The 16,223-nt window shown below is 45.1% G+C and overlaps 1 protein-coding gene across 4 annotated transcripts in view; it reads right to left on the bottom strand.

Moving 5' to 3' along the window:
* Positions 1-11,597, bottom strand: part of GRHL2 (grainyhead like transcription factor 2) — a 144,363-nt gene extending 132,766 nt beyond the window's left edge. For 2 of the 4 annotated variants that reach the window (XM_030553601.1, XM_030553602.1), the window contains exons 1-2: positions 11,574-11,597; positions 10,333-10,415 (exon numbers count right to left, since the gene is read on the bottom strand). In XM_030553601.1, the coding sequence (XP_030409461.1) occupies positions 10,333-10,415; positions 11,574-11,582 (92 nt within the window). In that variant the 5' untranslated portion in view covers positions 11,583-11,597. Of the gene's footprint in view, positions 1-10,332; positions 10,416-11,310; positions 11,383-11,470; positions 11,536-11,573 lie in introns of those variants that run through there. The other 2 variants (XM_030553604.1, XM_030553605.1) reach the window with 2 other exon arrangements.
* Between the last annotated feature and the right edge of the window lie 4,626 nt (positions 11,598-16,223).

Genomic DNA, 16,223 nt, shown 5'->3' with positions numbered 1-16,223 from the left:
AAAAGTCACATGAATCCAGTAGCTGGGGCTTTAGGAAAAGCACCAATTATTGTGAAACTTGTGATAACAATGCAGGAGTTGGCTATGCTTTAGTCTCATTGTCTCCAACGTCACTGCTTGTGGTAAAAGTGCATGTATCATTGGACACTAAGCTATTGTTCTGAACTACTCTGGATAACATTTGCAAAATCCTTTTGCTTTATTATTTCAGTGCATGAGGATTGTTCTTTAAATCTGAATAATTGTATATTTCTCCCCATCCCTTTGCCTTTTAAAGACCAAAAAAACCAAAAAACAAACAAAAAACACTACATCAAAATGAAACCATCAAGAATTTTAATCACTTAATTTGATTCATTTTGGAAGTTTTTTAATTCACAGGGAGGAAATCACCTGCATTTTAAATATTTGGAAGTGAAACATCAATTTCTCAGTGTCGTCAACTCTTGCGAGTTTTTTGTGAATAACACAGTATTGGCTTGGACTGGAGTGAGTCTTATCACAACCCAAGAAGCTCCAACCCTCTTGCAAATTTCAACCCTGCCTTGGGGGTGGTGGGGGAAACACCTCCTCTGATTGGCTGCCTTCCTTACTTGCCTGCGTCCTGGGAAAGAGCAGCCAATCAGGTTTTCTGCAGGTGGCAGACAGAGTTCTCCTTCCCCCACTGAGGAGCTGCCAGGGGCCAGCCTGCAGCACAGCCAGTCTCCTGGCAACCTAATGAACTCTAATAACAGCTCTCCGATTGGCGGTGCCAGCTGATTGGTTGACGGAGTCAGATGACTGATACTTATTTCCGGTAACAGCAGCAGTCCAGTGGCTGTTCAGTGGATTCCTAGACCACAGCTGCACTTGATCCTGTCTCTGCCTCTGCTATCTCTAGCCTCTGCTATCTCCAGCCCATACTTGCCCCACCCCCCAGCTTCGACCCTCTGCTAGTTACACATTCTGACTGCAACTCTGGTTAACCTTCAGTTTAGGTGTTGGTTTCTGACATGGCATTGATCCTTAGCTTCGCTCCTGGATCTGCCCCACCTGAATCCAGCTTTAAGTGGGAGACTGGACTCTTTCTCCAACCACTAGGTCAAGCCACCTACGACTCAATCATTGACAGGAGCAGAGAGAACTTTTTGGGTAGGGGAGGGAGCAGAAAGAACTTAGATGGGAAAGTGGATACGAGGACCCCACTGCAGCTGCTCACCCAGGCCTGAGTGTGGGTGAAGACTCCCAGGAGCTGCAGGAGGAGCAGATGCAGAGGTTAAGGGGACAGCAGAGCAGAATTGATGTTGGGGGACACAGAATTAATTAGACCCTGCTGGTGCGCTCTAAAAGATTCCTGGTTCAGATTAATGTAGTCCTGAACATTAATGTGATAGGTACCTTTTAGCACACTCTAGCAGTGTCTATGCAGAGCAGTTTAGATGCTATGCATTAGTGCTCTACAAATCATACCACTTTAGAGTGCTTTGCCGTGCTGTGTAGACAAGCCCTAGTGCTCTAGGCACGTCAAACAAGTAAACACAATATTCGGTGCAAAATTCACAATCAGCAACAGAGGCCTGTGAATCCTGCAGTAATAGAGTCAGCCTTCCCAATGATCAAAATAATGCAACCATTAGGTCAACCCACTTCCCCCCATAACTCTTGCCCATCAACCCAAATTCTCCCTACATGCCTGAGGAAAATGGTGGGCTTTCCAAAAGGCCCACCAAACAAATCCAAGCTTAGAGACAAAAAGCAAAACGAGATACAAAGTCAAAGTCAAAGCTCCTTCCTGGAGAACATCAGCCCTCTCCAGGTTAAGATAATGGGGCTTCAGCTCAAGAGCCTCCATTAATCTTTACTGCTGCAGTTTTGCATGGGATTTCTTAGGTTAAAATCAATACCTTAAACCAAGCTGCCTGAAATATCTGGTACAGCACCCTGACAACAAAAACTAAATACATGCAACTTATAGTCACTGAGGGCTTGTCTACATCAGAAAGTTGCAGCGCTGGTGAGGGAGTTACAGCGCTGCAACTTTGAAGGTGTACACATCTGCAGGGCATCACCAGCGCTGCAACTCCCTGTTTGCAGCGCTGGCCGTACTCCTGTTTTGTCTCGGGTGTAGAGGATCCAGCGCTGGTGATCCAGCGCTGGTAATCCAATGTAGACACTTACCAGTGCTTTTCTTGACCTCCGTGGAAGGAGGAAGCCTCTGGTAATCAAGCTGGTCTCCTTTCCCGGTTTGCTCTCGCGTTCCCCGAACCCCGAGCAAGCAGGTCTCCTTCCCTGCGGTTTGCAGGGTGGCTCCGGGAACGCGAGAGCAAACCGCGGCGAAGCTGGTCTCCTTTCCCGGTTTGCTCTCTCGTTCCCGGAACCCCGAGCAAGCAGGTCTCCTTCCCTGCGGTTTGCTGGGTGGCTCCGGGAACGCGAGAGCAAACCGCGGCGAAGCTGGTCTCCTTCCCCAGTTTGCTCTCTCGTTCCCGGAACCCCGAGCAAGCAGGTCTCCTTCCCTGCGGTTTGCTGGGTGGCTCCGGGTACGCGAGAGCAAACCGCGGCGAAGCTGGTCTCCTTCCCCGGTTTGCTCTCTCGTTCCCGGAACCCCGAGCAAGCAGGTCTCCTTCCCTGCGGTTTGCAGGGTGGCTCCGGGAACGCGAGAGCAAACCGCGGCGAAGCTGGTCTCCTTCCCCGGTTTGCTCTCTCGTTCCCGGAACCCCGAGCAAGCAGGTCTCCTTCCCTGCGGTTTGCTGGGTGGCTCCGGGAACGCGAGAGCAAACCGCGGCGAAGCTGGTCTCCTTCCCCGGTTTGCTCTCTCGTTCCCGGAACCCCGAGCAAGCAGGTCTCCTTCCCTGCGGTTTGCTGGGTGGCTCCGGGAACGCGAGAGCAAACCGCGGCGAAGCTGGTCGCCTTTCCCGGTTTGCTCTCGCGTTCCCGGAACCCCCCTTGAAGCCGCCCAACAGCGCTGCAGTGTGGCCACATCTAACACCACTTGCAGCGCTGGTTGCTGTAAGTGTGGCCACTCTGCAGCGCTGGCCCTATACAGCTGTACTAATACAGCTGTAACAACCAGCGCTGCAAAATTTTAGATGTAGACATGGCCTGAGAGAGAGAAAGAAATTGGAAAAAGTCTGGTTTTGAAAAGTCAAGAGTTGGCACTTGGAGAATTTTTCCATATTTGCCACACCACATCTAAAACTTAGGCCGGCCTAGAAACTTCCAGGTCATTTCAGAACTGTTAAATGAAAAAAAACTTACCCCCTCTGGGCTCAGCTAGAGGGCTATATTAACATACTGATAAAGGAGACCGAGGAAGCAGCATTCACATGGAGAGATAGTAACCCACTGCCACAAGCACCTTTTTAGTATTAATCATTGATTGAAAGATACATACATAAATAAATGGAGAGAGAGAAAATAGTCTTGCCACAACTCTGCTGAAGTCAATAGTGATGCCTCCTTACGGGGCTGAATTTGGTTCAAAACCTTTCAATGTTTTATTAGAAGTACTGAACTCCCTTTTAAGCCTATATCTGCCTCTGTGCTTAAGTGGTTTCACCATTATTACAACACATAACTATTAAGCAACATCCCATCAGATAAAATTTTGACTAGGTTTCATTTGTCCAAGTCATCAGCTAGTTGATTAAGGTTATTTTCCAAAATTCAAGTTAAAACACATTACTTTCATAAACATGAGTAATGCCCTTCAATGCAGGGAGGTGGCCGTACTAGTGTATTTATTCTTCTTTTTCCAGTATCAGTTAAGAACTAAAGGTTTGTTTGGTTTTCAGATTATTTCTCTTATTTGGAAATCACATCAGTAATTTAATTCTCATAGCATAGTTTGTAGGAAATAGGTTTCAGTTCATTTGTGTAATGAAAACATCTACCATTAGCTAGATTTGTTGAGTCAAGAGTTGTTGATCATCCTGAGGAACCATTGTGCTGGGAACATAAATTTGGGAAAACAATGGGTGTGTGCTCTCAACTGCCCACATAAAACTCCTCTTTAATCACTGTGCAAGGAACAGCAACCTGATCCTGTAAGATGCTGCTGTCAGAAGCTCTAGGAATTGAGGGTGCTCACCACAGGAGAAACTCATATACACGACACCATGCTGTATGTGTAGAATATTCATGTTTTGATGCACAGAACCCTGTGTTCTTACATCTGCACATCAAGGAAGCAAACCAAAGTTTACTAGTATGAAAAAATAAACCATACTTAAAGCCCTGTGCAGGATTTAGGTGACTCTCTAGCCCTGTGCAGGATTTAGGTGACTAAATCTCTATTGGTAAAAACGTACTATGTCAGCATAGCAGGATTAAAATGTTAGAGTGCTCATGCTTAAAGAACACCACCACCACACGGAGTACTCGGTATGTGCAAACAAACAAACAAACAAAAAACCACTGGATAATCTGGCAATAGCCAGGACCCTAAATAAGATCAGGGCCGCCCAGAGGATTCAGAGGGCCTGGATTCTTTGGCAGCGGGGGGGCCCTACTTCAGCTGTATATCAGTGGGGAGGGGTCCTTCCACTCCAGAACCCACCGCCGAAGTGCCTCGAAGACCCGCGGTGGAGGTCTCCCCGCCGCCGAATTACCGCAGAAGACCCAGCACTTTGGCGGCAGGTCCTGCTTTGGCGGTAATTCGGAGGCGGGGGGTCCTTCCGCAGCGGTGGGGGGTCCTTCCCGCCGCTGAAGACCCAGAGCGGAAGAGACTCCGGGGGCCCGGGCCACGCGAGAGTTTTCCGGGACCCCCGGAGTGAGTGAAGAACCTCTCTCCAGGGTCCCTGAAAAACTCTCATGGGGGCCCCTGCATGAGCCCTGGGGAAAACTGCCCCACTTGCCCCCTGCTCTGGGCGGCCCTGAATAAGATGAAAAATAGTTTTATGGAAGAGACATTGTCTCACAGTATTTGATTCCACAAGTATCTTTCATTCTCTACCATTAGATTGTTTTTGTGAGGTCTGATGTAGTATAGCCTTTTATTCCTCAGCTTTTCAGTATTAGATTGACCAAGAAAGATGTTTAAAGCCACTGTTAAGAATATTTTTAAAAATGACCATTATGCAGTAAATGAGACGTGTATTAATAATGAATGTGTCAATTTTCATAAAATGTTTGCTTGAAATTGGCACCCTTTGCAAGTTCTGCATTAAACTTCTTTTGGAAATGTCTCGCATTTCATGCTAAATAGAAATATTGACCTGAAATATTACTACTGGCCTCAGATGCAACAAAGTTGCTCAGACACTATGGTGTTGGGCATCAGTAAAGGAATCTGGAGAAACAGATAAGACTTGGTCAATTTAGTGATTGACAATGTCTTCCATGGTGAAAGGGGATGAAACACTGCAAACTGTAAGATTAGGAGCCTGACAGAGAACTGGAGGCAGATAATATCTAATGACCAAGTATGCTGATTATGAAGTGGGAAAGGTAAAGAGGAACATTCAGTTGAATGGAGCTTGTTAAGGTACCTCCCTGTGTTTGAACAGTTTTTGTATGGAATTTTATAAGAGCTATGAACTTTATGTAGGGTGACCAGATGTCCTGATTTTATAGGACAGTCTCGATTTTGGGGTCTTTTTCTTATATAGGCTCCTATTACTCCCCTGTCCCAATTTTTCACATTTGCTGTCTGCTCACCCTAACTTTATGTGCTGAGAAAGGGTTCTGCTGCCCGTTTGCCAAGCAGAAGAGGGCTTGGGGTCAGAGCGGATATTATTTGGGTACTTACACACTGTTTTCATACTTTCCTACATTTTTAGGAATTCTAACCTTAACTTTGCATCAGTTTCCTTACTGTCCAGTATTTTATTTGTTTAAACTACAATGTTCTTTTAGGGTTACTTTTGCTAAGTAACTAGCCAAGCAAAAGTGAGGTCTGAGACTCAACTCAATGGCATTTGTCTGTCTGCAATACAACTTCTGAACATTTCATCTGATCAATTCCAAGATTTCAGAGAATGTTCTGTCTAGGCATGGGTGTCCAGAACTGTATTGATTATGGTGACAATTGCTAAAAAAGACAAGAGGAAAACTGACACACAGAGCCCCTGGCATCTGCTTAGCACAGCCATCAGCCTCAAGTACCTTGGTAATTATCTGTAGATCAAAGAACTGCTGATGGCAGCCTTTAGCACCTTTCAGCATAACAATACTACACCCTCCTCACCCCCCAAAAAATCCTGGCTCTGCTGAGCCTCCCAATGTAGTTTAAAATGCTGACACCCTGAAATACTTCTCTGCCCAAAACAGAAAAAAATGAGAAGGGGAGGGGGGAAGAGAGAACCCACAGAGCCCCTGAAATAGAGGGGATAAGAGGGTAGCATTCAGGGAGGGAGCTTGTGGGGGGGGAATGCAAGGTGCCCTCAGTGCATTCAATGAGCCCAGCCTATAAATGAAATAAAGTGTGTTGTAGTTGATACATTAACAGCCTTCAATCCATCTTAAAAGATTTTTACCTGCATGTTTCCTTAGAGCTTGTCTACCCTTATAGTGCTGCAGAAGTGCAGCTGTGCCATTGTCATGCTTAGAGAAAACACTGCCTACGCCAACAGAAGAGCTTCTCTGGTTGGTAGTTAATCCACCTTCGTGAGAGGCAGTAGTTATGTGGATGGGAGAAGTCCTCCCATCCATACGGCGCTGTCTATTCTGGTGGTTAGGTCAGTATAATGGTGTAGTTGTACCAATATAGGTTGGTAGTGCAGACCAAGCTTTTTAAAAGAGGTGTTGTCAAGAATTACTCAGATGTTCGTTGTTGATTTTTAAGGCTAAAACATAGATTTGTTTGCACATCCTTTGCTGTAGCTGTGACTGGACTGGTCCTGAACTCCCAACAGCCAGCCTGAGCCTACTGGATTAACAGCCTCCCTTAAGAAGAGGCCACAGTCTCAGGGCTTGTCTACATCAGAAAGTTGCAGCGCTGGTGAGGGAGTTACAGCGCTGCAACTTTGAAGGTGTACACATCTGCAGGGCATCACCAGCGCTGCAACTCCCTGTTTGCAGCGCTGGCCGTACTCCCGTTTTGTCTCGGGTGTAGAGGGTGTAGACACTTACCAGCGCTTTTCTTGACCTCCGTGGAAGGAGGAAGCCTCTGGTAATCAAGCTGGTCTCCTTTCCCGGTTTGCTCTCGCGTTCCCGGAACCCCGAGCAAGCAGGTCTCCTTCCCTGCGGTTTGCAGGGGGGTTCGGGGAACGCGAGAGCAAACCGCGGCAAAGCTGGTCTCCTTTCCCGGTTTGCTCTCTCGTTCCCGGAACCCCGAGCAAGCAGGTCTCCTTCCCTGCGGTTTGCAGGGTGGCTCCGGGAACGCGAGAGCAAACCGCGGCGAAGCTGGTCTCCTTTCCCGGTTTGCTCTCTCGTTCCCGGAACCCCGAGCAAGCAGGTCTCCTTCCCTGCGGTTTGCTGGGTGGCTCCGGGAACGCGAGAGCAAACCGCGGCGAAGCGGGTCTCCTTTCCCGGTTTGCTCTCTCGTTCCCGGAACCCCGAGCAAGCAGGTCTCCTTCCCTGCGGTTTGCTGGGTGGCTCCGGGAACGCGAGAGCAAACCGCGGCGAAGCGGGTCTCCTTTCCAGGTTTGCTCTCTCGTTCCCGGAACCCCGAGCAAGCGGTTCTCCTTCCCTGCGGTTTGCAGGGTGGCTCCGGGAACGCGAGAGCAAACCGCGGCGAAGCTGGTCTCCTTTCCCGGTTTGCTCTCGCATTCCCGGAACCCCCCTTGAAGCCGCCCAACAGCGCTGCAGTGTGGCCACATCTAACACCACTTGCAGCGCTGGTTGCTGTAAGTGTGGCCACTCTGCAGCGCTGGCCCTATACAGCTGTACTAATACAGCTGTAACAACCAGCGCTGCAAAATTTTAGATGTAGACATGGCCTCAGAGTTATTTACTACCATGAGTCTAAATTCCTGTCCTTTGCTGCATCCTACTGAGCCCTTACAACAGCTCCTCTGCCATCAAGGTCCACGTCGTGAGGAAGATACACCCTTAACAAGGCAAGAGCCTCTCCAAGTATATTTTTATATGCCCCTTAAGGAGGTCCAGCTGTCTGCTCCTCCCTCTATGATTGACAGCTTGCCAACAGCCCTGAGGCTGTGGTAGGGCTGTCTCTCCCTTTACAGAAAGTTGGTTAACCCCTTCATCACCTTGCAGGACATCCAACCTATCACAATGTTGTGTCTACATTTCTGAAGTATTAATGTGGTATGATAACACTGCATGATTTTTCGAGTGGTTATAAACTCTGTAGGAGTCTGTGAGGGGTTCACAGGAGGAGTCCACTCATGATCCAAAGCTCTGCTAAACCCTATGGTCCCTGGTAGCTCACCTGTAGACTTCAGGATCTCTTCTGACTTCCTAACCCTACAAAGAGTCATTCAAATCCCTCACCGCTCAGCAAAAGCACCAGGCAGACTTGTAGGAGTACAAACAAACCTCATCTCACCACATAAATCATCAATTTCCCACCCCACCCCCCCCACACAAAAATCAGCCCAAAAAAACCTCAGCTATGTTTGCTGATGTAACTGGGCCTGAGCCATTTTCCCTAGTTGGCACTTCCTTGCCTTTTCATAAAATGTAGAGGGGAGCAATGGTGATAACTGATATGGACAAGCTGGATAAGAGTGACTGGATACTGCACTACCCTCTCCTTGTAAGCAAGTTAATCCTGTTCCAGTTCAGACTTGCTCTGCAGAGTGTAACAAATGATCAGGAAGTGCCAGTTCCAGCTCTTCAAAATGGCTCTGGGCTGCTTTGTACACTAACTTGTTCAGGCTCAGGAAGCTTTATATATTAGCATCACAAAGTCATCAAACCAGTTTTGAGATCAACATCTTATTGCTGGTGGCACCTTAGAGACTAACAAATTTATTTCAGCATGAGCTTTCGTGGGCTACAGCTCATTTCTTCAGATGCCGAAATAAATTTGTTAGTCTCTAAGGTGCCACAAGTACTCCTGTTCTTTTTGCGGATACAGACTAACATGGCTGCTACTCTGAAACCTATCTTATTGCTGAGATCACTGAAAAGCCACCACACAGATGAAGCGATGCAGGAGGCTTCAGAGCCATTGGTTATTATGATTTTATTGGGCTGATTGTTCCTCTGCCGTGTTGTGGTAATCCTGGGCACTAGTGCAGGTATTAACATGTGCAGGAAAGCTTTGTCACAGTAAAAATGGCTGAAAATGCTACTCTCTTGCTGCCAGCCAAAGAGATAATCGTATTTTAAGTCAGTCCTGGTTAAAGTCATCTGTGGGACTGTGAAAAGGTCAAAGGTTTGCAGGTTTAGGATTTCGTGGGAATATACACTTGTTTGGCCTTGGCCCAAGAGCTTAGTTTACCTGTTTGACAGGTAACAATTAGAGAGTAATAGCTTGCCTAGCTGGAATGTTGCTGCTGAGGCCCAGCACTGAGGATCTGGTTTACCTGTTAGGCAGGTGTGGGCCATAGAGCTCAGATAGGTATGTGCACGCACAGCATTCCAGAGAATCAGTTTTCTCTTAAAGATACAGCAATGGCTGCAGGGCACAAAAGGACTGGGCTTAGCCCTGGCTTGAAGACTTTAGCTATTTGCAAAGCGAAGAGGCAAAATAAATAATATCAGAGAAGGCAAGCCAAGGAAAAGACTGCGAGGAGCATTTGCCCTTTTTCTTCCTCTTTCCATTTGTCAGGTGACAAGAATGCTTGATTATTGATCAGAGAACCTAACACATGGTAAATTAGATACGCATAAAATGTCCAAAGTGCTAGAAAAAAATGACAAAAGAGGTAGGGAATCTCAGTGTAGAGATTATCTGAGTGGAGCTGTGCCCGTTTCCTTGTCTGTCTAATAGCAGCACTTACTGGCTGTCCATAGGCTGAGCAGACTGCTAGAAGAATGGAGTTTAAGAATTTTCTTTAGAATTTGCTCACCAGTGGCACACATGCCAACAAGGAACGTGTTTTAAAAGAGGAACCTGACTTTAAAGGAAAATCACCTTGTCAATGGTAAATATTACTACTGTACTGACTACTGTACTGTCAACTCCTAATGATGGTCTGTTTGGTAGAAGACTATCAGAATCCCCAGCTTCAATATACAATACCATTTTGTTCCAGTGAGGTCTGATAAAACTGGTTTCATATAAACTATGTAGATCATTAATAATTGTATATGTGTTTTGAAAATATTTGATATTTCCATACTCTGTACAGCACCATGCTACCATTTGAATGCTACCTGCAGTCCTATGAACAGCAAGATTTATGGTTTTTCAAAGAACTTTTTTATATTTGGGAAAAGGCTCTTGTGTTTATATGTTTAGATTTTCCTGTTTCATACTTGACAACTGAACTGTTGTAATATTACCTTGGGCAAGTCACTTCACCTCTCTGGGTCTCCATTTTCCCCATCAGCAAAGTACGGAGAATGATTCCCATCTTTGTAAAGCCCTGGGAGACATGGATGAAACATGCTAATTATTATTGTATTATCAATATGTGATGGGCCAAATTAATCCATGATCCAACTCCATGCAGATAAGGCTTATTTCATTCATTTTCAGTCACTTATTTTCAGTCATTTCATACCACACTTCCTTATTTTTAATATAAATAATATTTTTTTTATCAACTAACACCAATCTCTACCACAAAGGATCTTTAGTGGTAGCATACTAGTGGTCTGTCATTGTTTGAAGAAAAAATCCGCACAATCGGGTACAACATGAAAGCATTTGCCTTGTCTTTGTAGGAGCCAGCACTGTTCCCAATCTTTAAAAGTTGATAGTATACTGCAGTTTAATATTATCTTAATCAAGGGATAATCTCTATTGCATATAAAGCAATAAATGTCTGGTGAGAATGATTAACAGCTGAAGTGAAGAGGAGGTGTTTAATCATTCTGAAGAGCTGTTTATTGTAAGTAAGTAACAGAGATCATTCCTGTTACATCCTGGAACAAACCACAACATAAAAATAAATATGTTTGGAAGTGCTGCGCTGCACTTGGCTATTACTATTGGGATATTCAGAGCATAGCTAGCTCTTTCATTCTCTGCTTGTGCCTAGCAAAATGGGGCCCCAGTTCTGTTTGGGGCCTCTGAGCACTACCACAGTATAAACATTTAATAATAATAGTGGTCAGAGAAAGAATAAGTAGTTGGGATAGGTTGGGAAAAGGAATAATTATTGATGTGCTGTTATTTAAAACAAATAACAGTTTGTGTGAAGTGCCTGGATGGAAAAGGGAATATTGTGATTAGTCCGCCTACAGGGCTTCATTATATCCAATGCAACCCTTTTCACTTAAAAGGGCGGGGGAACCCAAAACACACCACTGACTTACTGAGTAAAGAAAAAGGTCTCCAGAAGCCAAAATGCATAACACCAAAATCAAGAGCAAAATGCTCCTGTCTCCTCTGCATAGCAGTATTTAGCTTAGGTATTTTTCTCTCTTTACATGAGTCTGATCCACCTCCCATTCAAGTTAGTGGAAAGAGACTCACAGACTTCAAGGAGAGTTGGACTGGAGACAGGAGCGGCGCCAGGGTTTCTGACGCCCTAGGTGGACAGCCATTTTGCCGCCCCCCGCGGGTCCGGTGAACCTACCGCAGTCATGCCGGCGGACGGTCCGCTGCTGGAAAGGCTCCAGTGGAGCTGCCTCAGTGATGCAGAAGGGCGGTCCGCTGGTCTAAAGGCTCCGGTGGACCTGCCGCAGGCATGCCTGCGGTAGGTCTGTCGGAGCCTTTAGACCAGCGGACCGTCTGCTGAAATGACTGCGGCAGCTCCACCGGAGCCTTTCCAACAGCGGACCATCCGCAGGCATGACTGCGGTAGGTCCACTGAACCTGCGTGCTGCCCCCCTGGCAAAATAGCATCCCCCAAAAATTCTGGCGCCCTAGGCCATTGCCTAGGTTGCCTAAATGGTAGCTCCGGCCCTGACTGGAGACCATGTGATCGTCTCCCATTAATGCGGATGGAGATCTGAATGGAGAATCTGTACCTTGCTTAGCATTGAATAATATGCTCTTTAAGAGTACATCTACACAGCACTTAAACACTCACAGCTGACCCGGGCTCACAGGGCCCAGGCTGTAAAATTGCTGCATAGATATTCAGGCTCAGGCTGGAGCCTGAGCTCTGGGACCCTATGAACAGGGAGGGTCCCATAGCCTAGGCTCCAACCTGAGCCCAAACATCTACACCACAATTTTTAACCCCACATCCCAAGCCCCATGAACCCAAATCAGCTGAATCAGTGGGTCTTTTATTCCAGTGTAGATGTACCCTTAGTGTCTGAACTGCAATTTTCACACTAGTAGGGAGAGCAGACTCGCTACCTTCTGAAGAGAGGTGAAGCTGGTGTTAAAGGTATTATAGCAAACACCAGCAGTGTCCCAGTGACAGAGCTTTGCATATCCATTAATTTTCTTAAACACTTTTTTGTTAACATGAACATTAAGGAATTTAATCCTTCAATCTGATTTGCTCATCAGCACTGATGGTATTTCACACCTTAACAGCGTCTAAGCCGTAACTGTCTAACAGATTTTCTAAACATTTCAAGAGAGGAGTCAAGATGTGCGAAATCAAGAAGAATTTGAAAGGCTGGAGGAAAAAAACCAGCATGCCAAGCCTTCCGAATTCAGTGCACAGGGATTAGTTTAAAGGAACTTGCTCCTCTTAGAGAAAAGGAACAGATACAGGGGAAAGAGACATCCTAAGTTGCTCATCATCTCCCATTATAAGATATGGAATTCAGTTACAATTTGACAAAGTTAAAAGTAACTGTTTGGACTGAAATTTTCAATGCCGAGTGTCTGCTTCAAGCTGAATTATTCTGGAATATTTCAGCCTAAATGGTTCAACCATTTCTGAAAATGAGGCTAGGGGAAAATACATGCTTTTGTCCATGTGAAAAAATTCTGACCTTTTTAGAAGAGGACTAGCACTCCTATGCTTTGAGACAGGGAATTGAAATTTAGCACAGCATGGCCTTGATGTCAGTGATGTGTTTTCAGCCATCCCTTTGAAAATCTACCCAAAATTTGACTGTTATAAGCCTTTGGAACATCACAGTTTGCACATGCTCGGTAAAGAATTCTTAGATTTTAGCAGCTAAATGCCACAAAGATTTCATCCACACTGAGCGTGTGCTAGCCCAAGCCCAATTAACATTTCACCAGGCCTGGGGCAAACTCATAACATGGTCCCCCACTGAGACACTAATTAATCAAAGAAAAATGCTTATGTTGTTTCTGAAAAGGCATAGATAGAAAAATAAAGTTGTAAAGTGATAAAGCCTGAGGTTTTTCATTGCAAAATCATGAATGACCTCACTAAAGTAAATTTTTCTTGTGAGTTCACGCTCAATAGACAAAACAATAGCAAGATGATCTAAGTGTTCCTTCATGAAAGGAGATCACCTGCAGTTTTTGATGAGTGTCAGCTTGTTGAAATGTTTTCCAACTTCTGCCACTGTCAATGTGCAACAAAAAATATATATATATTTTCATAGGACTATGCACACAACTGAAAATTGGCTGTAGTTTGTTGTAAATCTCATTAAGTAAGCTAAGTGGTGAGAGTTCAAGTTCTTTTCCAAAAGTAGACTTGAATTTTTTTTTCAGATGTAAGATTTCTTATAGTAAGCTCTCCAAAAGATCCATAGGATACTTGAGAACTAGACATTTGGATTCCTCTTCCAGTTCCTCAGGCTCCAATGTGACACATTTTAGGACTGACTGGAATGCAAAACTAATGTCATTGGTTGTTCTGAATTAGTGCTCCAACTCATAGATAACATTGTCCAAAGTTGCACAGAACACATTTCTTCTGAATAAAGAGACTGTTTCATCTTCAAAGGTGATAGAACATGATTATTCAGGTGTCTCATGACATCTTTTCCATTTCCAACCTCTTTTCTGCAGTAATTGTGGGAAAATTCCCATAGCTTCTGCCACAAGGCATGTTTCCAATAGAACTTTGGGCCACTGATCTCAAAGTTGCTTTAATTCTTCAATAATAACTGCGATGAGAGCTGACTGAATCAAGAGAGATTCCTCAGGCTTGTAAAATCTTGTTTATCTCATCAATACTTCAAAGAACTTTATACCAGCAGCCAGCCAACAAAAGGCATGAAAATGAGTTGAAGTCTGTTTCAGTGCTTCCACTTCTAATTGAGCTTTGTGTGTCAAATTTAATTGAGGAGCACATTCCAGCGTCTCCAGAATACTTGGGAGATGCCTTGCCATTGGATGGACAGCGACAGCACATGCACTCGGTCATGTGTCTGACTGAGAATGGAGTGGCCAGTGTAGCTTAATTGATACAATCTTCCACCAAACAGGACTGGCACTGAAAAACATGAAAAATACCTGCACGCAGCCAAAAAATGTTACTGTTTCAGTACATGCAGCAGCAGCAGCATTAACTCCTATGAGATTAAATGAATGAAAAGCACAAGGAAACTACACAGCAAGATGATTTTTGGACATAATGCAGACCTGAAAGCCTTTTAATTTTCCTGAGATATGAGATCCATTATCAAACCCTTAACCTTTACATTCATCAGGGGGAATGTTTTGTCATTTCATGCTCACAGTTTGCATATTGGCTGTCTGTTCTCCAGTTTTTTGATGAAAGTTTATGAATTCAAGAAATCTTTCTTAAATGTTAAATGCACCACTGTCTTGAAATACTTATGTTGTCATAATGAGCTAGTAACTCAAGAGTTCCAAGGAAGTTGCTGTTGTGTGGATTATTATTTCCTTGGAATGCTAAACCACAATGTCACTTGAATTTTTTTCTCATGATAATAGGCTTGTGGCCTTCTGGCTGGGCCTCTTGGACCAACCGGGTCCTGGCAAAGTGTATCTTATTTCCCCCTCTTTACTTGTGGCCTGCACTGGCCTGGGGCTCAGGAGGATTTTCTCTGCAATTGCAGTTCTGGGCTGCAGCAAGATGTGCCTGATCTGGGCACCTGAACTGAGAGCAAGAAAACTCTCTCCTGTGCTCTCAATGGCTCCCCTGATGGGCCCAGACAGCACAGAGGAGGAATCTGCCCGATTCAAATGCAAGACATTTGAGACAAGAACTGGACCTACAGGGGAGGGGGAATTGATTGCACAAGGAGATTGGGACTGGAGATTGGCATGGTTGGGGAGGGAAACTGAACTGGAAGTTGGGGCGTGGGGACGGGAAGCCAGTAGGTGCGTGAGAGAGACTGAGCTCAGATGAGGAGTTGGGGGAGACTGGGACTAGCTGGCAAAGGAAACTGGGACTGAGAACCAGTCGGGTGGAGGAAGGAGGTGAAGAAGGAGGGGAGAGCAATTTGATGAAGGGTGTAGGGAAAGAACAGACACACTGGACAAAGACCGGGTCAAGGGAGGTTCGGGGGCACTGACATTGGAAGAGGAGCCTGGGGAGGCAGATTGGGAATGGGGAACATGGGATTGGTGACTGGAGGCAAGAGTGGGGTTGACAGACAGGTTGATTGAGGAGGCAAGGTGGGAGTGAGGGCGAGGGAACTAGGACTAACTAGGCAAGGAGACTAGGAGTGGGATGAAAAGCCTCAAGAGTGGAGACTGGACAAGCTAGGTGAGAAGAATGGGACTGGGCCAAGGAGCCTGGGGAGGGGAAGAGACAAGAGCAGGACAAGGACAGACTGGATGCTAGGCAAATCACTTAAACCAGAAATTAGTGGATACTTTTGACTCTAATGTTTCTGTGCCTCATTTCCCCATCTGTAAAATGTGGATAATAATGCAACCCTCTCACCTCATAAGGGTGTTGTTGAAATAATTTCGTTAATGTTTGTGAAGCACTCACTCAGACATTATAGCAATGGATGTCATAGTAATCCCATGAAGAAGTTAATATTTCTGTCTTTAGAGCATGGTTTGAATTATATGCAGTAAATAAGGCTTAGGGCCACACATTGAACAATGAGGAGAAAACAGACTATTGAATAACTGATCCTTAGTTAGCACCATCCATTCTGTGCACTGAATGAGGCATAGGTCTTATGGAAAAAACAGTATGTGATTATGTAATTAGAGACTATATCACAATGCATAAGGAGACAAATTAAGGTTGCATAGCTAACTTTAATTCTGCAATTTCCTAACTTTTGAGTGCTTAACTTTGCAACCTTAATGATGTTATTTCAATGTAATTTTGTGTGTGTAATATTGTATAAATCTACAGACACTTCTGCAGCTGTCAGACATTTAAATCCAAAAAATAAGGTGGTTCGCA

Source organism: Gopherus evgoodei, chromosome 2 (genome assembly GCF_007399415.2).
Source record: "Gopherus evgoodei ecotype Sinaloan lineage chromosome 2, rGopEvg1_v1.p, whole genome shotgun sequence".
Taxonomy (NCBI): Eukaryota; Metazoa; Chordata; order Testudines; family Testudinidae; genus Gopherus; species Gopherus evgoodei.
The sequence above is the reverse complement of the archived record's forward strand: the minus strand, read 5'-3'. Positions and strand labels throughout refer to the sequence as shown.